The 22,343-nt window shown below is 51.2% G+C and overlaps 1 protein-coding gene across 1 annotated transcript; it reads left to right on the forward strand.

Annotated features, from left to right (window-relative positions):
- The first annotated feature begins 1,630 nt into the window (after nt 1-1,630).
- Nucleotides 1,631-3,660, forward strand: LOC123408811 (cytochrome P450 89A2-like). Its single transcript, XM_045101853.1, has one exon. It carries the CDS (start codon nt 1,946-1,948, stop codon nt 3,497-3,499), a length of 1,554 nt encoding a protein of 517 aa, XP_044957788.1. The 5' UTR covers nt 1,631-1,945; the 3' UTR covers nt 3,500-3,660.
- The last annotated feature ends 18,683 nt before the right edge of the window (nt 3,661-22,343 follow it).

Here is a 22,343-nt window from a genome sequence, read left to right on the forward strand (position 1 = left end):
CGAGGGATACTTTTACCCAACATGGATGGCAGCATGATCTCAGGATTGCCCCCTCCAGTTTAGGCATCTTACAATCGCTTACTTGTCTTTCATCATTTTTATATACTGTTTGTTAGAGTGGAATCCCTTTGACTGTGTGAATCATAGTTATACTGAAGTCGGGTGTAATGCTTAAACTTTAAGTAATAAAGCACCCTTATCGAAAATGTACCTTGAGCCACAAGCTCTCCATTACACAGCAATCCAACATACGCATGAGTAGGATATTACACCGCACGGTGGCCCAAACCTGGGTAGCTCATGCGTCCCCGTTGTGTACAGAGAGAGAGAGAGTGAGAGAGAGAGAGGGAGAGAGGGAGAGGGAATGGCAGTGAGAGAGAGGGAGGGAGAGAGACAACGAGAGGGGAGGGCGAGAGGGAGGGGGGAGAGAGATAGAGAGAGAGTCGTGGTCTCGTCATAGTTGTCGTCGGGTCATAGGTTACCAAGAAAACCCACTAGTGTTCTAATCATAGGTCTTGACTCTTGAGAGAGGTTTTTAGACGCACATCCTAGACTCTCACAACTTCCAAATAAAACGTTGTGAACGCTCTATTTAATGGGACATTAGTAACTAGAGGATACCTCATCCGTAAAAAAGACCGACTACATTCCCATCGCTCTATTCATCCTTATTTTTTGGGTCGCGATAACTCCCACACGTGTGGGCGTTAAGAAGTCTTGCCACGCGTCTCGTGTGGTGTGTAAAAAAACAGCCCGCACGTCTACGTGTGGGAAAAACAGCTAACGCCCACACGTTCGGTCTCCTGCCTCGCGACCCGCATGTCCGGCCTGTCACCGCGTGACAGTTGTCATGGTTGTTGAATCATGGTAATTGTTTGTTTAACTGCAGTTGTCATGTCTGAACAATTATAGTTGCCATGGTTGCTCAACTGCGGTCGTCGTGTGTGAACAACTGCATTGCCATGTAACAATAGAAAGACATGGCAACTGACACGCGTGCATGCGTGTGGGCGCGACGGCAGTTCCACTAAGTTACCATGTAACACTGAAAAAATACATGACAACTGAGAGGCGTGTGGGCGCGTGCGACGACGGTTCCACTCAGTTGCCATGTAACACTGAAAAAGACATGGCAACTGACAGGCGTGCGGGCGTGTAGGCGCGCGACGACAGTTTCATGCAGGCGTGTGGGCGCGACGCCAGTTCCACCACACGTCTGGTTGGCAGCCGCTAGCTCTACTTGCGTGAAACTGGTTGTGGATGAACTGATAAGCGTCCATACACCAGCCCCTTCCTACGTGGCATAAAAAATCTGTCCAAAGTTGTCAAGATTTGGGCAAACACGCATGAACGACGATCCACGCGTGTAGGCGAGATGCAAGCGTCCATACGTATGGACGTTATTTTGTTTTTCTATTTTCTACTCCATCCGTTCCTAAATATAAGTCTTTTAAGCGATTTCAATAGGTTTCTACATACGGAGCAAAATGATTGAATGTACACTCTAAAGTATGTTTATATACATTCGTATGTAGTCTATTAGTGAAATCTTTACAAAGACTTATATTTAGGAACGGATGAAGTATAGGTTTAAGGAGTTTTATTCCATAATTATTCACCTTTTGGTGTCCACTGGTTCTGGTTCTCCATCCGTGTCCATTCAACTTTTCTGCTCCTCCTATTCACCTCATTTTCATTCATGTAACAAAATCGCTCCAGGTGTCTAGTAGCCGTGTTTTCTCTTCCGTCGTTCACACGACCACTACTCCACAGTTACACTCACACCACATGTGTGTGTATGTTTTAGCCGCGCAGTGTTTGTCTCCACCACTCACTCCTTTGTCGACAGCAGCTGATCCGGCTTATCTTACTGAGAAATTGAGCATCGTTTAAGCCATGTACTACTAGTGATCAAAGTGCCGCTAACGTTGCAATTCGTTGGTGCATGCCCAGGAGCCAGGAAGTTCGGATCTTGCATGCTGCACCGGCAATGGATCAGGCCGCCTCCTACTCCACGCCCCTGCTGCTCGTCCTCGGCTCCGTCACGCTCGCGGTCTCGCTGTTCGTGCTGATTGGTCGCAGCAGCCATGGACGCGGGAAGGCGGGGCTCCCGCCCGGCCCGCCGGCGCTGCTCTTCCTCGTCAAGTTCGTCGCGCTCCGCCGGTCCATATTCGACCTGGGCCCGCTACTCCGCGACCTCCACGCACGCCACGGCCCCGTCATCTCCGTGCGCCTCTTCCGCACCCTCGTCTTCGTCGCCGACCGCAAGCTGGCCCACCGCGCGCTCGTCCAGGGCGGCGCCACCTTCGCCGACAGGCCGCCGCCGGTCGACCCCGTCCGCTTGTTCACGTCCGGGGGACGTGACATCAGCTCCTCCTCCTACGGGCCCTACTGGCGCCTCGTCCGCAGGAACCTCGCCGGGGAGGCGCTCAGCCCGGCCCGTGTTGGTCTCTTCGCGCCGGCGAGGAGGTGGGCGTGCGATGGCCTCGTGTCCAGCCTCCTCAGCGAGCAGCAGCGGCAGCGCCAGGACGCCGTGACGCTCAAGCCACTCCTGCGCCGCGCCATGTTCGAGCTGCTCGTGTACATGTGCTTCGGCGCACGGCTCGGACGGGAGGCGCTCGACGAGGTGGAGGAGCTGCAGCACCAGGCGCTACTCTCCGTCACCACATTCCCGGTATTCGCCTTCTTCCCGGCGGTCACTAAGAGGCTCTTCGGCAGGCGCTGGGCGGCGTGCCTTGCTGTGCGCAGGAGGCAGGACGAGATATTCGTCCCGCTCATCCACGCGAAGCGCGGCGACGGCAACACGCCGTGCTACGCCGACTCCCTCCTCGCCGTCCGCGTGGCCGACGAGGGCGGCCGTCAGCTCACTGACGCTGAGATGGTCGCCCTCTGCTCCGAGTTCATGAACGGCGGGACGGACACCACGGTGACCTTGCTGGAGTGGATCATGGCCGAGCTCGTGCAACATCCCGACGTACAGGCCAAGGTCTACGAGGAGGTGAAAGCCAATCCAGAGCTCAACGACCTGCAGGCGATGCCGTACCTAAAGGCCGTCGTGCTCGAGGGCCTTCGGCTGCACCCGCCAGGCCACTTCCTCCTCCCGCACGGCGTGCAGAGCGACGAGGCGGAGATCGGGAGCTACGCGGTGCCCAAGGGAGCGGAGGTCAACTTCCTGCTGGCCGAGATTGGCCGCGACGAGACGGTGTGGACGGCGGCGCGGGAGTTCCGGCCGGAGAGGTTCCTGGAGGGCGGCGAGGGGCACGGAGTGGACATCACGGGGAGCAGGGAGATCAAGATGATGCCTTTCGGCGCGGGCCGCAGGATGTGCCCGGGGTACACGCTGGGCATGCACCACGCCGAGTACTTCGTGGCGAGAATGGTGAGGGAGCTGGAGTGGCGGTCTGCAGCGGAGGGGGAGAAGGTGGACATGGCCGAGACGCTAGATTTCACCACCGTGATGAAGCACCCGCTCCGTGCGCTCATCCTCTTCAGAAGCTAACGATTTCCCACACGGAATGCAACCTTTCGACATATATGGAGTCGAAGAAACATACATGGACGCAACCTTTTTGTTGCGTTCAAAATTATTTAAATTTTCATTTGTACTGTACTAACGTTTGACCATGTCTATAAAAAAATAAACCATCCGGTTCCTAAATATAATACCTTCTAGAGATTTTACTATATACTACACGCGAATGTATGTAGTCATATTTTAGAAAATAGGTTCACTCATTTTACTTCGTATGTAGTCTATAGTCAAATCTCTAAAAGGTCTTATATTTTGGAACGGAAGGTGTACTATGCAGTATATACGAATGTATATATAGACTTTTTTTTTCAAAAGATCCAGCTGATGGCTGGCATATATTGAAATAGCAGATAGCAGGGCGGGAATACAAATAGGGGGCTGATCAAAAGATCAAAAGACATAACAGGAAAAGCTTCCCAAAAGAAGTGGAAAAAAAAGGTAGCATGGTACAGTCGCTGGACTCCTTACGTTATTTCCCCAAACGGGTGCTCAAGGAAAACTGCTCCTGCTTGCCTTCAAAACTCAAGCGTTGTTGTGATGGAGGTGGATATATTTGCTGCTCTTGCTATTTTGTTTCTAAAAGTGCACTCATTTCTTTCCTTCCAAATTTCTGACAAGATCAGCACGGTCATTGTTCTGGTGCCGGTGCCTTTTCTGTACTCCGGTCTTGCCTTGCTTATCATCTTGGAAATGATCTCTCTGGTGGATTTTTTGTGTGTCCAAATTATTGGGCTTAGTGAGGCACATCCGATGCGAGATGCCGCCTCCATCCATACTGTTGTTGCCACGTTGCATTCCCAGAAAAGATGAGCTGTTGATTCTAGATTTCTGAGGCATAGCTAGCAGAAGTAACCGTTTTGCCATCCCCTCCTTTGCAATTTGTCGTTGCACCATAGCCTATTTTTTTCAGCAGCCATATGAATATCTGAGTCTTTGCGGTGCCCAAGTTTCCCATATAAACTTGCTAATTTCTGATCATGTGCTTCCTAGGAATTGCGCTTTGTATGCTGAGTTAGCAGTGTAAATCCCCGAGGCCTCATGTCTCCATTTGATTTTGTCACTTGAGTGCTCTATGAGCTGGACGTCCGTGTCCTGAATCCACCTGTGCAAGCGGAGGACATCCGCCCAAAGATGCGTGGTATCTCCGTGCGCAAGGTCGGCTATCCATGTGTTGCCTTGTAGCGCCTCTTTTATAGACCTATTTTTTCTACGTGAGTGCCTGAAAAGCGTAGGGTATGCCGTCTTTAGCGCCCCCGAACCTGTCCAGGGGCAGTTCCAGAAGGAGGTCGTGGCCCCATCTCCCAGGGTAACTATCGCGGAGGCGCTGAAAAGAGCTCTGTCATCGTCGTCGCATGGCAGCTGCATGCCGTTCCATGGCCTTTGTGGACTTGTCGAGGACAGCCATAGCCATCTTAGCCGAAGCGCTCTGGAGAAGCGATTCATATCCAGCACTCCTAGCCCACCGCTCTCCGTTGGAGAGCATACTATTGGCCAGCTAACTTTGCATTTTCCTCCGCTGATTTCTTCTTCATGTGCCCATAGGAAGCGGCGCCTAACCTTGTCTATCTCGTCGAAAAAAAATTTGGGCGCTCGCAAGACAGATAGGGCGAAAGTTGGCAGCGCGGTGAGTACGCTGCGAACAAGTATCCGTCTCCCTGCGATGTTCAGTAGCTTCCCTTTCCATCCTGCTAGTTTAGCCCTAATCCTATCTAGGATGAATTGAATGTGTACCAATCGGATCCTGTCAAGGGTGAGTGGTAGTCCTAGATATCTCACTGGGAAACCTACCCTCTCCCCTCCGAAAGCTGCAAGCACAGCGTCTAGGTCTATGTCTTCACAACGTATTGCCGAGACAGTAGACTTGGCAGGGTTGATATAAAGACCCGTGGCGTTTCCGAAGTCTCTTAGGATGCCCATAATCAAGTCGATTTCTTCCCGTATGGGGTTTGCGAAAATGACTGCATCATCCGCATAGAGGCTGAGCCGTAGCGAGATATCTCTGCCCGGCAGTGGCTGGAGCATGTTCATCTCGGTGGCTCTACACAGGAGCCTGTGCATGGTGCCGATGGCTAGGACGAATAAGAGGGGGGACAACGGGTCTCCCTGTCGCAGGCCCCTTTTGTGCCAGATAGGTCTGCCCGCGGAGCCATTTAGCATGGCTGCAGACGACGCAGAGCTAAGGAGGAGCGCTATCCAGTCCCGCCATCTTGCTGGAAACCCTAGGTTCTGCAGCAGTTCTAATAGGTATTCCCAGGAGACGTTGTCGAAAGCTTTTGTGATGTCTAGCTTTAGCAGTAGCGCGGGGGTCTTCTTTCGATGGAGAGATCTAACGACATTTTGTGCGTAGAGGAAACTGTCTTGCGTTGACTTGGCACACAAGAAAGCTGATTGTGCTGGCGAGATTATGCAGTCGATTACCGTAGCTAGCCTTCTCGAGAGGACCTTAGCTATAAGCTTGGAGATCGAGTGAATTAGACTTATGGGCCTGTAGTCCTGCACCTCGGAGGCTCCTTCCTTTTTTGGCAGAAGAACTATCATGGCGGAGTTAAGCTTGGAGAAGTCTCCGCTAGTCAGGTGGTAGAAACTATGAAAAGCCTGCATAACGTCGTCCTTAATTTGAGGCCAACACGCTTTGAAGAAAGTCCCCGTGAAACCATCCGGTCCCGGCGCCTTCTCCGAAGGTGATGCTTTGACAGCGTCCCACACTTCCCCTTCTGTGAATGGGTTGTCTAAACCTCTCCCCTGAACTGATGATAGATCTAATGAAGCCCGGTCTATTGTGACGGTGCGGGTAGCTTTCTTCCCTAACCCTTCGTTGAAATGCCTATAGACGACTTCTTCTTTGTGCTGGTGTGTCGTAGCTATGCCGTCGCCAGCCTTTAAGGCGTGGATGAAATTCTTGCGCCTTCTTGCTCTCATCTTGATGTGGAAGAATTTTGTTCCCGCGTCGCCCAGCCGCAGCCATGTGAGTCTAGATGCCTATCGCCGTCATGCACGGTCGACCGCGGCGAGGCCGAGCATACGTAGCTTGAGTAGCTTTCTAAGGTCAAACTCTGCGTCTGAAAGACGCTTGTTCTCTTGCGCTACGTCGAACCTAAGGACTAATTCGGCCTCCATGTGGAATTATAGTTTTGCATCACTGAAAAAGGCTTTGCTCCAAATCTTCAGGTCCCGTGCAGTGCGCGTCATCTTTGTGATGAGATGACGGAAAGCGCAGGTGGACTGCATTGGTCTATTCCAAGCCCCTTCAACCGTGTCGTGGAACCGCGGGAACCTAGGCCAGAAACTTTCGAATTTGAACATGGCTAGGCGTGGAGTTGCTATTGTGTCAGTGAGAACTAGCGGGCAGTGATCGGAGGTGGCCGTGGATGCCGCATGCAGTGACGCCAAGGGGAATCGGCATTCCCATGGTAGGTTGCAGAAGAACTTGTCGATGCTTACTAGAGTCGGGTTTTGTCGCTCGTTGCTCCACGTGTAGCGGCTGTTTCTACATCTAATTTCCTTCAAACCGGCGGCGTCGATGGCCTGCCTGAATTTGCCCATGAGCCTCCGGTTGAGGTTTAGGTTGTTTTTATCCCTAGCCTCGTAAAAAAGGTTGAAATCGCCGTTTATAAGCCACGGCTCCGCTGGCGGTGGCGTAGAGAAGGATAGCTCGCGGAGGAAAGCCTCCTTCCTGGCATCGTCCGCTGGTCCGTAGACCGAGGATAGCCAGAAAGGTTGGATCTGGCCTAGCAAGGTGACCTTGGCAGTGATAGCAAAAATTCCTACAGCATGCGAAACTATTGTAGCGAGCTCTCTATTCCATAGGATTGCCGCCCCACCGCTCGTGCCGATCGCCGGGAGGGCGATGCATTCGGTGAGTTGAGTTCCTCCTATCTCGTGCACGAGCTATGGAGTCCATGTGTCTATCTTCGTCTCCTAGAGGCACAGAATTGCAGCTCGCAAAGATTTTGCCATCTCACACACTGATGCCCTCTTTGCTGGTTTGTTAAGTCCCCGTACATTCCAGCACATAATCGGTAATAGTTTATCACTCATGGGAGAAACTAACAAAGCTCCGGTGACTACATCTATTTGGCCTTGGGCCCAAATCAAACACCTCCAACATAACCGGGGATCGCCGTCGCGCACTAATAGGCCCCAAACTATGACGGTGATAGGATACGACCTCGCTAACCTTACACAGAGAAATGAAACCTAGCTCTAACCGGCTACCCGCCGGTCGCCACCGAAGTAGAACAAGGATGACTCCTAACATGACTAGACTACGGCCTTCTCTGCCACTCCCTCGGGGCTGGCCATGCGAGCCATGACCGTCAGGGCCTCCCCGTCGAGGCGGGTGAGCTTGGCGATGACCGCAGTGTCACTGTCTGAGAGAGGCTCGTCGAAGCGTTGAATAAGGGCCTTTGCTACCTCTTCTGTCATCTTCTCCCTCGGTCCTAGCAGACCTAGCTCCTTCACGAGGCGGAGGGAGGCATGCTGCGCGACCGGGACGGTGGACGTGTTCGCTGCCTCCCTCGCGCTGTGCCTGGTCGGAGTAGCCTGCGCCCTTCTCTTCGGCGGAGGCACGGAACGCCTGGTGGGGGGGCGCGGCCAGCAGAGGAGGCCTGCATTCACGGAAGAGGCGAGGCTCCTTGCTGCCGCTCGCCTCCACAAGCTCAAGCTGGTTCACGCGGCTGGTGACCGCTCCCAGCTGGACCTCCATCGTGCGCGCGGAGGAGGGATTTGCCCTGTTGAAGTGTCCGTAGTTCGACAGCGTGGGGCTGAAAGCATCTAGTTGCAGCGCCTCCCCCGCGGCCTCGAGGAGGGATCCCTCGTCGAACTACAGCGGCTCGGCCAGCACTGCGTCGGCGACCGCCTGCACGTCGGCTGCCATGCCGTCGACGACGGGGGAGGTCATCGGTGGCTTCTTTGCCGTTTTGAAGAACTCGTCCACAGGGTCCTTGCCCCTGGTCTCGTCGTCAGCCTCCCGCGCCTGCGCTGGCCTGGCAGTGGGTGGTGGTGGAGGCCTTGACCTGCCCCGCTGTGCAGGGTGCCGCCTCCCCACCGAAGCCCTCCTCTCGCCGCGGCGTCGGCCGGAGGAATCCCGCGACCAGCTCTTGGCGCGGGAGAGCGGCTGCGCTGCCGTGGAGCCGGTGGTTGTGGAGGGACCACCGAAGCGCGGCTGCGACGGAGAAGGACGTCCTTCCAGGAGCGCTGCCCTTCCCCCTCGGGTCACCATCCCCGTCACCGTCCTGCTCCCGGCCAGTGCGAGCCATGCCCCGGCAGCGGACGTTGGCCACCGGCGCGCGAGCCTGGGTATTTTTCCTTCCCCCACGCTGGCCGTCCTCGGTCCCCATCGTCCAAGATGCGGGCGCGACCGCCGGGAAGGGAGCGGCCTCGCTGTCCGAGTCAGAGGACGGGATTCCGCTCCGCCCGGAGTGGGAAGAATGGGGGGACGGCGGAGTCCAGTCTTCTACCCGATCGACGTGGATGATCATGGAGTACTCGACCGTGGCAGGAGGCGGAGCTACTCTTCTGTCTGGTGGGGAGAACCCCACCATCTCCTCGACGCGCCCGACTCTCCTTGGCAGGACCCCGAGGGAGTGCTTGGTGGGTATGTTTCCGACATCGTCGGTCCAAACCCAGCACGCGAACGTCTTGGTGTGGCCGCGCTCGAGCGTCCTGCTGTCGAGGCGATCAACCCTGACCAGCATCCCGAGGATCTCCTCCGCCCCCTCAAGTGACCAGAAGTGCATGGGGACGCCCTCGATGACGACCCGGACATGGAGTAGCAGCGAGCCGAAAAAGGCGTGGTCGTGCTCGTGCCAGGAGGCGACGTTAAAAACGGCTCCGTCGACCCGGATGGAGGCCCGACGCACCGCGTTCACTTGGTGTGCCGGCTGGGTGAAGATCACCAGGTAGTGCTCCGGATGGTGCGCCATGACGCGCAGCGAGTGCTCGGGCATGGCGAGCTGCGCCTCTAGGGCCCTCCCCACCGCCATGGGGGACGAGGCGTTGACGCCGTCGGCTGCAGTTAGGGTGACGGCGTGGCTCCTAAGGAAGAAGATGGCCTGGTCTACGGCCGGCGAGGGAACGGCCACCGAGCGGCTCTCCCTAGGCCGCCTCGCTGCGTTGACGTGGTGCAGCATCGCAGGCTTCAGCGGTGGCATGGGTGAGACAACAGGAGGCGGTGGGAAGCGACGCGCGTGTGCAGCGGCTGGCCAGGAGCGGGCGAGCCTAGCCGGCTGCGAGCCGAGGCAGGCGCCCCCAGAGGGAGGTGTCGCTGTGGGCAGTTCCTAGCTATGTGGCCGGCTCTCTTGCAGAGAACGCAGTGGATCGGGTCTCTGCACTCTGCCCTGCGGTGTTTGCTACTGAGGCACCGAAAGCATCTGCCCCTGAACTGGCTTAAGAAGGCGGACGACGCTGGTCTGCCTGGAGCTAAGCCCGAGGGGCGGTACGGCCTATTCCCCGCACGGTGCTGCTCGCCGACCATCGGGTCTGACGAGGCACCATGTCCCCTCCGGCGAATGAGCTCTGTCCACTGCCCCCCTTCCCCGAAATGGCAAGCGGCGGGGCGACGACTATGGACTTAAGGCGACGGGACAGCTGAGGCGTCGCAGTGACCGCGGGGTCCGAGCACGACTCGGTAGCGGCGGGCCCTGAGGAGGGCGACATCGGCGGGTGCGAGTGCGCAGACGGGGGTGCCGCGCTAGGACCGGGGTGGAACGGAGGTGAGCTTCTCTGCACCGACGAGGAGCATTCACCCCTCAGCAGGATTTGCGACGGTGTGGGTGGATCTCGCGGAGACCGAGAAGCCGGAGGAGACGCGGCCCGACCCGCGGATCCCGCCCCGTGCGAGCCGACCGCGCAGGCAGGCGAGCGACCGGGGGATCCTGACGAGTACCTTGGGGCCATGAAGGCTGGTGGTTGGCCGCCGCGGCCGGAGTGGCCCGCGGCGCGGAGGGGTGGAGGAGGGGCTCTCTAGCTCATGCGGAGGCGGGATATCTCGCCGCCCTCCTTGATAGACAAAGGAGTGAGTGACCGTGTATTAAAATTGAAGGTTCATATACAGACATATTTTAAAATGTATATTCGTTTATTTTGATTCGTATGTAGTTTATAATAAAATCTCTAAAAAGTCTTATATTTAGAAACAGGGAGAGTACCAACATTTGCAACATTAGACCAGTTCATTACATTCATCATATAAGTATATATTTAGAAACCGGCTATGTGTTAATCGACTGAAAATTCTATTTCGGCCAACGGACAACGTTCTTCGACCACCGTATATGACCTAGGTCGATCTTGCGCGTGGTAATGGTATTGATTGTTTCTTGGCCAGTGTTACAAATTCAGAAAATTTTAAGCCGCCTGGCTAACGTACGATAAGCCTGATCACACCGTTCGATTCCGTCCTCTCGCCTATTCAAGTGGTCAACACTAGCACTGCTTCCTCCTCGCACCACATAACCAGTCCTTTTGCTTCGATCTCGCCGCACCCGAAGCCGCCGTGCGAGCGCTGTGTCGGAGCACAGGTAGTCGTCGGCAACGCTTCACTATAGCGAAACACTAGCTCGCGGAGCTTCATCGTTGCACCCCACGCCGCCGGCGATGCTCCATTGCATCGCAGATGTCGGTGCTGCGGTGCTCCATCGAGGCTCCGTTGTAGCACCTGACGGTCGCTGGCGGACGAGCCGTGACCCGTTTTGTTTGCCACGTGGCCGGGCGGACGAGCCGTGACCCGTTTTCCTGAAACAACTTCATTGTTTCAGGACGTTGTTCCTGCAAATTGGAAGTAGTTGCAGAAGAAGGGAACCCAGGCATGGTGACGATGGCTTCCATCGGAAGCAAGCAAAGAGCTCGCCGGCCGCCCCGCCGCCAAGAGCTCGCCGACCGCCCAGCCGCCTAGAGCTCGCCGGCCGCCCCGCCGCCAAGAGCTCGCCGGCCGCCCCGCCGGCCGCCCCGCCGCCTAGAGCTTCCCTGCTCGCTAGATAGTGCTTCTGCAACTTGACCTTTGTTGCAAAAATTCCTGAAACATGACCTTGTTGCAAAAAATTCTCCCGCAAAAGAAAAAAAATCCTGCAACAAGCAAATTGTTTCTGAAACTCGACAGTTGTTTCAGGAATTGTTAGGTCCAAAGTTTTTTTTTTGCAACAAAACGATTGTTTCTGCAACTTGACCGCCGTTTGAGGAAAAATTTGATGCCCGACGGAGCACCCATTTGCGGATCGGACGGCTGCTCGCTTCGATCGTACGGTCGTGTGGGTGACGGATGTATATAAAACATCCGTCGATGGATGCGTAGCAGCCCCCTTAATTAAGCAAGCACGAACGGAGTAGCAACTTTTGATCTCGTATTTTGTTTCACCAGAAATCACCTTTGCAGGCCAATTCATCGGTGGATAGAGATAAAAACAAGTTCTCCAAGAAGGAATTCTTGCTAAACAAGAAATTTCCTAAGAAGTAGGAAGAATGAATGAACGGTACTTGTATTTCACTTCAAGAAAAATAAGGAAATAAAAACTAAAACAAAATCGAAATAATGACATTGTCTAAGAAATAATTGATTAGTCACTTGGTATTACCCTTGAAGATGAAAAAAGTAAAATAAAATAATGACAAATTTTCCACATAATTTACATGAAAATTGCATTTTTTTACAATATACAAGAGTAAACATATATAGTGTATTTTTTGTAAAAAAATCCTAGGAAGGAATGAATAATTGGCATTAGTGTACCCTTAAACAAGAAACTGAATGAAATAATAAAATCAAATCAAATCAGAATAATATTTTTTTCTAAGAAAAAAATGAAAGGGTGGCATTGTTAATACCTTTGAAGAAGAAAGGAAATGAAAAAAACCCAAATAATGACAAAATTTGCGCACAATTGACACATAAATAGTTTATTTTATAGTATGCAAAAATAAGCATTTAACGTTGAAATTTCACAAAAGAAGTGTTTCCTGCAAAATAAATGAATTAGTAGCGTCGATATTACCCTTAAGTAAGTAATAAAATAAAATAAAAACAAGTTTTCTAAGGAAGTGGCTGAAAGGATCGATATGGTTGACTAGAGGGGGGGGGGTGAATAGGCAACGACTACTTTTTAATTTACCTTAGCAAGTTAGGGTTAGCAACATAAAGGTTCTCTAAAATGACAACAAGGAGGTGAACCTATATGATGCTACCAACTATAAGCACTAAGGTAACTAAGAGATAGTCAACAACAAAAGCATACACAATGTAAAGGTTAGAGATAACCGCAAGTGGAACCAATGAAGACGAGGATGTGTTACCGAAGTTCCTTCCCTTTGACAGGAAGTACGTCTCCATTGGAGCGGTGTGGAGGCACAATGCTCCCCAATAAGCCATTAGGGCACCGTATTATCCTCACGCCCTGACACAATGCAAGGTACCATGATTCCACTACACGTGCCCTTGAAGGCGGCGACCGAACCTTTAAAAACAAGGTTGGGGCAAACTCCACACAAAGCTTGGAGGCTCCCAACAAGACCAAGGAGCTTCACCACAATGGAATGTGGCTCCGAGGTGACCTCAACCGTCTAGGATGCTCAAACACCCAAGAGTAACAAGATCCACAAGGGATTAGTGGGGGAATCAATTTTCTCTTGATGGAAGTGTAGATCTAGGCCTTCTCAACCAATCCCTAGGAAATCAACAAGTTTGATTGGCTAGGGAGAGAGATCGTGCACTTTTGAGCTTAGGGAGCAACAATGGAGCTTGGGAGGGTCAAAGGTAGGGTTCTTGAGCAAGAATAACCCTTTATATAGTGGGGGGGATCCAACTGTTTTCCCACTCACAGCACGAGCCGAGCGGTACTACCGTTGGCTGCAGCGGTACTACCGCTAGCACTCCAGTGGTACTACCGCTGGCTGCAGCGGTACTACCACTGAACCCATGGTAGTGCAAAGACACTACCGGGCCAACCACCGCCAAACAAGTATTCGCAAAAAGTCCGACGAAGTACAACCGCAAGGAAGGCGGTACTAATGTCCTGGAGCGGTACTACCGCTGACCACGGGCGGTACTACCGCTAGCTCAGCGGTACTACCGCCAGCTCTAGCGGTACTACCGCTAGGGCGACCGGTACTACCGCTAGGCCCAGCGGTACTACCGCTAGGAGACCTTTTTGCAAGATGAGATAAACCAGAGATGGGAACAGCTCCAAAGTTGCAGGGAAAGGGGATGGAGATAAAGTGTGTGCGTGCAAAATTGATTCCACCCAAACCTTTCCACTACGGATCCCCTCTTAATAGTACGGCATTCCTACGACTCAAAAACCACCAAAGAGAATCGTAGAGGACGCCGTGCTTCTGTTCCACGAAGGGTGCCGAATCGTCTTGTGCCGTTGTTATGTATTATCTGAAAGCTTAATGCACACGATTAGTCCTATAAGGTACTGTCATCAATCACCAAAATTACTTAGGCATAAATATGCCCTAACAATCTCCCCCTTTTTGGTGGATTGATGACAATACCGGATTTGCACAGTAGAAAGCATGTGAGCATAAAGATAAATAATAGCGATAATTGAAGAGCATATGACTCACAACATATGATAAAAAATAGGTCTCACAATAAAACCAAGTCTCACATCACACGTAGCAAAGATAGCAAATACGATCATACCAAGTTCAAAGCAAACACGATAAAGATAAGCAAAGCTAAAGCAAAGCCCAAATCCAGCTCCTAGACTCTCTCCCCCTTTGGCACAAGACACCAAAAACTGGGCACACCTAATGACACAGGTGGTCACTCTGCATCCTCCTCATCCCCAGACGCATCCATGGCATCCGGATCCTGCTCGTCCTGCTCCTCCTCAATGTCCTCCTGAGAAGCCTCCTCCCCAGCATCAGACCCAGTCCACTGGTAACCTTGAGCCCTCATCCAGTCAGACTCTCGAGTGATGTCGTCCTCTGAGCCGCTTGAGATAGCCACATCAAGGGTCCTTAAGACACGCTTGTGCCTCTGACGGTTCTCCTTCTAGGCCACATAAGACTGATATTGTCCCTTGGCCTGCATACAGAAGAGAGTCTTCATTTGATCCTTCAGTTTCACGGCCCAAGATGGCATACCAAAAGAGCAGGTATGTGAAGAAGGTCCTCCTCCAGCAGCAGTATCTGTGTCCGTATCCATGGGCTGAGGAGAAGTTTATGGGTTGGCCCATTTGTCCTTGATATGGAGCTTGATAGGATCATGCACAAAATAGTCAGCCTGAATAGGGAAGGGATCTATCAGATAGATATCGTGCCACCTCTTCTGAATATAGGCAAACACGCAAGGCCCGTAGATGGGAACCTTACGGTTCATGATGCAGTTCCAAAGCTCATTGAACATCACATGGGCAATGTCGGTAGGCGCAGTATCCTTAGTCCTTGCCTCCTCACACAGCAGAAGCATCTAAGCTAGATGACCATGCACCTCGTCCTTGTTGCCAATATGAGGGAATAGAGAGTTGCGGAAGACCCGATGCATGATATCCAGATGCATTGGGAGCACACCTTTCTTGATGAAATGTTGTTGCAGCCTGTCCTTGGGGGTGGTAGTAGACGAAGAAGGAGTATGAGGACGCATCCCAAGAACATTTTCTTCCCCCTGAAATTCGACTTTGAGGAACTGCATGAACTCCGTCCAGGAACCAGTCAACTTTTGATTACCGGTCATCCAGGTCATGGTGCGCACGTCATCAGGTTGAAAGTGAACAGTGACATAGAACTGGGCCACAATATCTGGATGAAAGTCCTGTCTAAAGGTGATGATATTTGTAAGGCCAAGCTTTTCAATCAAGGAGAGAGCCTCGCCAAAGTAGTCCGCATTCTGCCGAAGGTGAGCAAGGTCGATCCACTACACTGGGACAAAGATCTTCTTGAAGGTCTTGATGATGTCACGATAGATCATGTAGTGCTCCCATGACCAAACATGATCGATGTTCTTAAGCTGAGCCTTGTCTTCAACATAGGGATTGCGGGTGCGGAGTGCGAGAAAATCCTTAGGGGCCATAGTGCGAACGTTGATCCCTTTGTTCTTGGTAGCAGTCTTCTTGAAGGACCTCTTCTTAGGATTCAGACTGGAAGTGGCAGAACCTTATGGAGCCTCTGGAGTGCGATACTGCTTAGGTTGGGTGTTACGTGCAGGATTCGAGCGGCGAGCACCACCTGTGACACCTGTGACACACACACACCAAAAAGAGCGACAAAAGGAGTCAAGGCAATGGTCAAAAGAATCATAAGAAGAAACACATATTGCCAAGAGAAACAAAGAAAAAGAAATGAAAATAAAAAAAAAATCATCCTAGCGGTAGTACCGCTACCCCTGGCAGTAGTACCGCTGGGGTCCTAGCGGTAGTACCGCTCCCCCTGGCGGTAGTATCGCTGGGGGTCCTGGAGGTAGTACCGCCAGGCTGGCGGTAGTACCGCTAGGGGGTTGACTTTCAGATCTGAATATATATGACCCCACAAAAACTACTAGATTCATTTCAAGAGATCCACGGCTAATAAATAAACTCATTACAAGAATCAGCATAGCCCTAACACATGTGGAACTCGAGATCATCTAGATGGAGACAAGCCTAGTCAAAGGGATCCAAGTTTTAGATCAAATCCATGAGAAGTATGATAAGAGCTACTCGATCTAAAACATGGAGAACTAGGGCATGTCGAACTAATTGCAATGAAGAACATAAGACCTAAACTCCCCTAAGATATCTCCCTCGTTCCATCCAAAAACTAAGCACAAATCATATCCATGGATCCAAATCACCAAGCTCCTAACCCTAGAACCAAACACACCAACCAAGAGAAGAAGGGGAGGAGCTTTACCGACGTCCATGGCACTTGACGGAGAAAGGAGGAGGGGAGCAAACCCTCCAACTCAAAGGAGAGGAGGGGCTCGGCAGAGAAAGATCTAAACGGGGGCAGTTCGGTGTAGAGGAAGAGAGAGACACGAGGAAGAAGAAGCAGGGCAAGAAAAATGGGCTCCCCCTCCTTTACATAGTCCAAGGGGTACAGGCCCAGCGGTAGTACCGCTAGGGTCCTAGCGGTAGTACCGCCGTCCTGTCGGTAGTACCTCTCCCCCTGGCGGTAGTACCGCTGGGGTCCTAGCGGTAGTATCGCTCCCCCTGGCGGTAGTACCGCTGGGGTCCTAGCGGTAGTACCGCCGTCCTGGCGGTAGTACCGCTCCCCCTTGAGACAGCCCTAAAAAGCCCTAGTCAAGCTGTAATAGGCTGGGGTCCTGGCGGTACTACCGCTACCCCTGGCGGTAGTACCGCTGGGGTCCTCGCGGTAGTACCGCTCAAGAAGACACAACGAGACATAGGATTTTGTGGAAATGATGTGGGCAACGACTAGTCAGTGTAACGAAAAGATAACACCAGCAAGATATACTGACTAGTCATTTTGTATCCTTTCTTCAATACGAGAGAAAGGTGGGGGCGGTGGCCGAGGCCACCTATGTTTGAGACAAAGGTATGACACCGCGAAGAATTATCCTTGGTTTCATGACCAACGCTCGTCTTTGAAGCACAAGTGCCATTTAATAATGGCCAAAGTGAAAGACTTGATCGATTTATGCATAATGGGGGAGGGAAAGTTCATTGAGAGAACAACACTCCCCCTATGTCCATGCCTACACCTAGAACAAGATGTAATGCAGAGTGAGGTGCAAAGTGCCTAGTTTCAATCGACATTACTTGAATCAATGATATTTAGCTCACGCCTTAACTCCCGGAACCTTGCTTCATCTAGGGGCATAGTGAAAATATCAGCAAGTTGCTCTTCAGTGTTGATGAAGTGAATCTCAAAATCACCTTGCTTGATATGTTCATGAATGAAGTGATGGCGAATATCAATATGTTTGGTCTTGCTATGTTACACCGGATTGAGGGAAATCTTGATAGCACTTTGATTGTCACATAGAAGAGGCACTTTGTCACAAGTGACACCGTAATCCTTTAAAGTTTGCCTTATCCATAGCAACTGTGTACAACAACTTGCAGCTGCCACATACTTAGCTTCGGTGGAAGATAGTGAGACACAATTCTTCTTCTTTGAAGACCAACGTACCAGTGAACGACCAAGGAATTGGCATCCTCCAGAAGTTGACTTCCTCTCCACACAGTCTCCTGCCCAATCTGAGTCAGAATAGACCACTAGGTTGAAGTTTGCTCCTTTGGGATACCATAGACCAAAGTTGGGGGTATGAGCCAAATATCGAAAGATTCGCTTAACAGCCATAAAATGGCTTTCTTTTGGTGCAGATTGAAACCGTGCACAAATCCCTACACTCAACATAATATCCGGTCTAGATGCACAAAGGTAAATGAGGGATCCAATCATGGAGCGATATACCTTTTGATCCACTGCTTTACCATTGGAATCACTGTCAAGCTTGCATCTTGTTGGCATGGGAAACTTGACCGGCTTGACATCCTCTAGCTCGAACCTCTTGAGCATGTCTTGAGTGTACTTGGCTTGTTTGATGAAGGTCCCTTCTAAGCCTTGTTTAATCTCGAATCCGAGGAAGAACTTCAACTCACCCATCATAGACATCTCAAATTTCTCGGTCATTAGTGCAACAAATTCTTCATTGAAAGATTCGTTAGGGGAACCAAAAATGATATCATCAACATATAGTTGGCATATGAACAAATCCCCTTTGACCCTCTTAGTAAAAAGAGTGGGATCTATCTTCCCAATTTCAAACCCATGATCTTGTAACAACTCAGTAAGGTACTCATACCGCGCACGTGGGGCTTGTTTAAGGCCATAGAGTGCCTTATTAAGTTTGTACACATGATTGGGGAGCTTGGGATGTTCGAACCCTGTGGGTTGTTTGACATAGACCAACTCATTTAAAGGACCATTAAGAAAAGCACTTTTCACATCCCTTTGTTGTAATCTGAAATTATGATGAGAAGCAAATGCAATCAGCATGCGAATAGATTCTAGACGAGCAACAGGGACAAAGGTTTCACCGTAGTCGATACCCTCGACTTGGGAGTAGACTTGAGCCACCAATATTGCCTTGTTTCGAATCACAATCCCATTGGCATCTTGCTTGTTTTTGAAGATCCATTTGGTCCATATGACATTATGTTCCTCCTTTAGTCTTGGCACTAAATTCCAGACTTGATTACGCTCGAAGTTGTCGAGTTCTTCATGCATGGCCATAAGCCAATCCTCATCATCGAGCGCTTCCTATACCTGTTGAGGTTCACAATACGAAACAAACGCGTGATACTCACAATAATTCCAAATTTGTTGACGAGTGGATACTCCCCTTTCCAAACCGCCAAGGACATTCTTCATAAGATGTGACTTGACTCTCAGCTTGTTCGCAATCTTGGCTGCGCGACGCTCCAAGAGTTCTGCGTTGGATAACTGGGGAGCATCGACTTGATTACTTTGCTTGCCCTTGCGTTTTAACCCTCCCTTGGCACCAGTAGCCCTCTTAGGCGTTGCAGAAGGGAATTGAGAGACATCATCCTGATCAACTTGATTTTCGACTTGAGCAGGTTCACTAGTTTGTCCTTGTTCTTGTGGTTGCTCTTGATATTGATCTTGTGCTTCTATTTGGTCTGGATCTTGTAGTTGCACTTGATCTTGATCTTGAGCAGATTCGGAACCTTGTGTAAGCGCTTGTACAGCATGGGACACATCACCATCTTTGAGTAATTGATCTTGCCCTTGAGCTTGTTCAACTGGTTGAGGTTCTTCTCGTTGTTCATCGGAAGCATGTGGGGCTTGTGAGGATGATGGCTCCACTTGAGTATAGCATTGTCCTTCTCCTTCGGCCACAAGGGGTTCCTCAATGGGGAGTATTTGAGCAATCCCCATTCTTCTTATGGCATGGGGAGGAATTTCATCACCTACATCACAAATACCACTTTGCTCCACTTGGGAGCCATTATTTTCATCAAACTCCACGTTACACATCTCCTCAATGAGCCCGGTGGACTTGTTGAGGACACGGTAAGCATGAGAGTTTGTAGAATAACCAACAAAGATGCCCTCTTGTGCTCTAGAATCAAATTTAGCTAAACGTGCACCTTTCTTGAGAATGAAACACTTACACCCGAATACCCAGAAGTACTTGAGATTGGGTTTGTTTCCGGTGAGAATCTCATATGGGGTCTTGTTCAAGCTTTGCGGATATAGAGTCGATTGGACACATGACATGTTGTGTTGATGGCTTCGGCCCAAAAGTTATATGGAGATTTGAATTCCGCCATCATTGTTCTTGCAGCGTCCATCAACGTCCGGTTCTTCCTTTCCGCCACACCATTTTGTTGAGGGGTATATGGTGCTGAATATTGACGTTTTATTCCCTCATCACCTAGAAACTCATCCAAGGTGTAGTTCTTGAACTCGGTGCCGTTGTCACTTCTAATCATCAAAATCTTTGCTGCATGTTGACGTTGAGCTTCATTAGCAAAGTTGATGACAGTTTGTTGAGTCTCACTCTTCCTCTTGAAGAAACATACCCAGGTGTATCTTGAGTAGTCATCAACAATCACCAAGCAGTACTTTCTGCTCCCAAGACTATCAAATGATGGAGGAGCGAAGAGATCCATATGAAGGAGCTCCAACGGCCTCGTAGTGTAAATGAGAGTCGTTGGACGATAAGCAGTTTCATGAATCTTTCCTTCAATGCAGGCACTGCAAGCACGATCTCTGGCAAAACTCGCATTCGTTAGTCCACGAATATGGTCCCCTTTGAGGAGACTTTGCAAAGATCTCATATTGACATGAGCTAGTCGGCAATGCCAAAGCCAGCCCACGTCAACTTTAGCCATTAGACAAGTCGCAGTCTTAGTGGGTCGCTTTGAAAAGTTCACCACATAGAGACCATTTTCGACATATCCAACATAGGCTACTTTAAGAGTCTTGCTCCACAAAAGGACCACAGTATCAGGATTAAAGAATGTGGAAAAGCCCATAATTGCAAGTTGACGAACCGAAAGTAAATTGTAAGCAAGGGACTCAACAAGCATGACCTTCTCAATAGATAACTCTTGAGAGATGACCACCTTACCAAATCCTAATACCTTTGACAATGATGCATCGGTGAATTGGACATGGGTGGGCATAGATGGGGAAGGATGCACATCCACCACTAAGTCCTTGCTTCCGGTCATATGATTTGTTGCTCCACTATCGAGCAACCATGACACCCCACCGGAAGCAAACTCCTGCAATAGATCAAGGCTTGGTTTTAGGTACCCATTTTTGAATGGGTCCTTTAATGTTAGAGACAAGGGTCTTAGTGTTGGGTAACGTAGCATAAATTCAAAATTTTCCTACGCATGTTCAGATCTTCCTATGGAGAGACCAGCAACGAGAGAGGGGTAAGAGCATCTTCGTACCTTTGAAGATCACTAAGCAGAAGCGTTGCTAGAACGCGGTTGATGGAGTCGTACTCGCAGCGATTCCGATCTAGTGCCGAACAACGGCACCTCCGCGTTCAACACACGTGCAGCCCGGTGACGTCTCCCGCACCTTGATCCAGCAAGGAGGAGGGAGAGGTTGGGGAAGAAGACCAGCAACACGACGGCGTGGTGTTGGTGGAGAGACGAGGTCTCCCGGCAGGGCTTCGCCAAGCGCCGGCAGAGAGGAGGAGGAAGAAGTGCAGGGCTGCGCCGAGGGAGAGGGAAAACTGTGTCCTCCAAAGGCCAAAAGTGCCGACTATATATAGGGGAAGGGGAGAGGGGGTGCCACCCCTAGGGTTCCCACCCTAGGGGGTGCGGCAGCCCTCCCAGATGGGGAAAGTGGCGGCCAGATGGGGAGGAGGGGGTGGCGCACCCCTCTGGTGGGCCTAAGGCCCACCTAAGTTAGGGTTCCCCCCTCTCCCCCTTTTCTGGTGCACATGGGCTGGGTGGGGGGCGCACCAGCCCAATTAGGGGCTGGTTCCCTTCCCCACTTAGCCCATCTAGCCTCCCGGGGTCGTCACCCCCTTTCGGTGGTCCCCCGGGACCACCTCCGGTGGTCCCGGTGGTCCCGGTACGTTACCGGTGATGCCCGAAACACTTCCGGTGTCCGAAACCATCCGTCCTATATATCAATCTTTACCTCTGGACCATTCCGGAGCTCCTCGTGACGTCCGGGATCTCATCCGGGACTCCGAACAACTTTCGGTAATCTCGTATAACAATTCCCTATAACCCTAGCGTCATCGAACCTTATGTGTGTAGACCCTACGGGTTCGGGAGACAGGCAGACATGACCGAGACACCTCTCTGGCCAATAACCATCAGCGGGGTCTGGATACCCATGGTGGCTCCCACTAGCTCCACGATGATCTCATCGGATGAACCACGATGTCAAGGATTCAATCAATCCCGTATACGATTCCCTTTGCCTGTCGGTATAGAACTTGCCCGAGATTCGATCGTCGGTATACCTATACCTTGTTCAATCTCGTTACCGGTAAGTCTCTTTACTCATTCCGTAGCACGTCATCGTGTGACCAACTCCTTAGTCACATTGAGCTCATGATGATGTTCTACCGAGTGGGCCCAAAGATACCTCTCCGTCACACGGAGTGACAAATCCCGATCTTGATTCGTGCCAACCCAACAGACACTTTCGGAGGTACCCGTAGTGCACCTTTATAGTCACCCAGTTACGTTGTGACGTTTGATACACCCAAAGCACTCCTACGGTATCTGGGAGTTGCACAATCTCACGGTCGAAGGAAAAGATACTTGACATTAGAAAAGCATTAGCATACGAACAATACGATCTAGTGCTAGGCTTAGGATTGGGTCTTGTCCACCACATCATTCTCCCAATGATGTGATCCCGT

This window comes from Hordeum vulgare, chromosome 7H (genome assembly GCF_904849725.1).
Source record: "Hordeum vulgare subsp. vulgare chromosome 7H, MorexV3_pseudomolecules_assembly, whole genome shotgun sequence".
NCBI lineage: Eukaryota > Viridiplantae > Streptophyta > Magnoliopsida > Poales > Poaceae > Hordeum > Hordeum vulgare.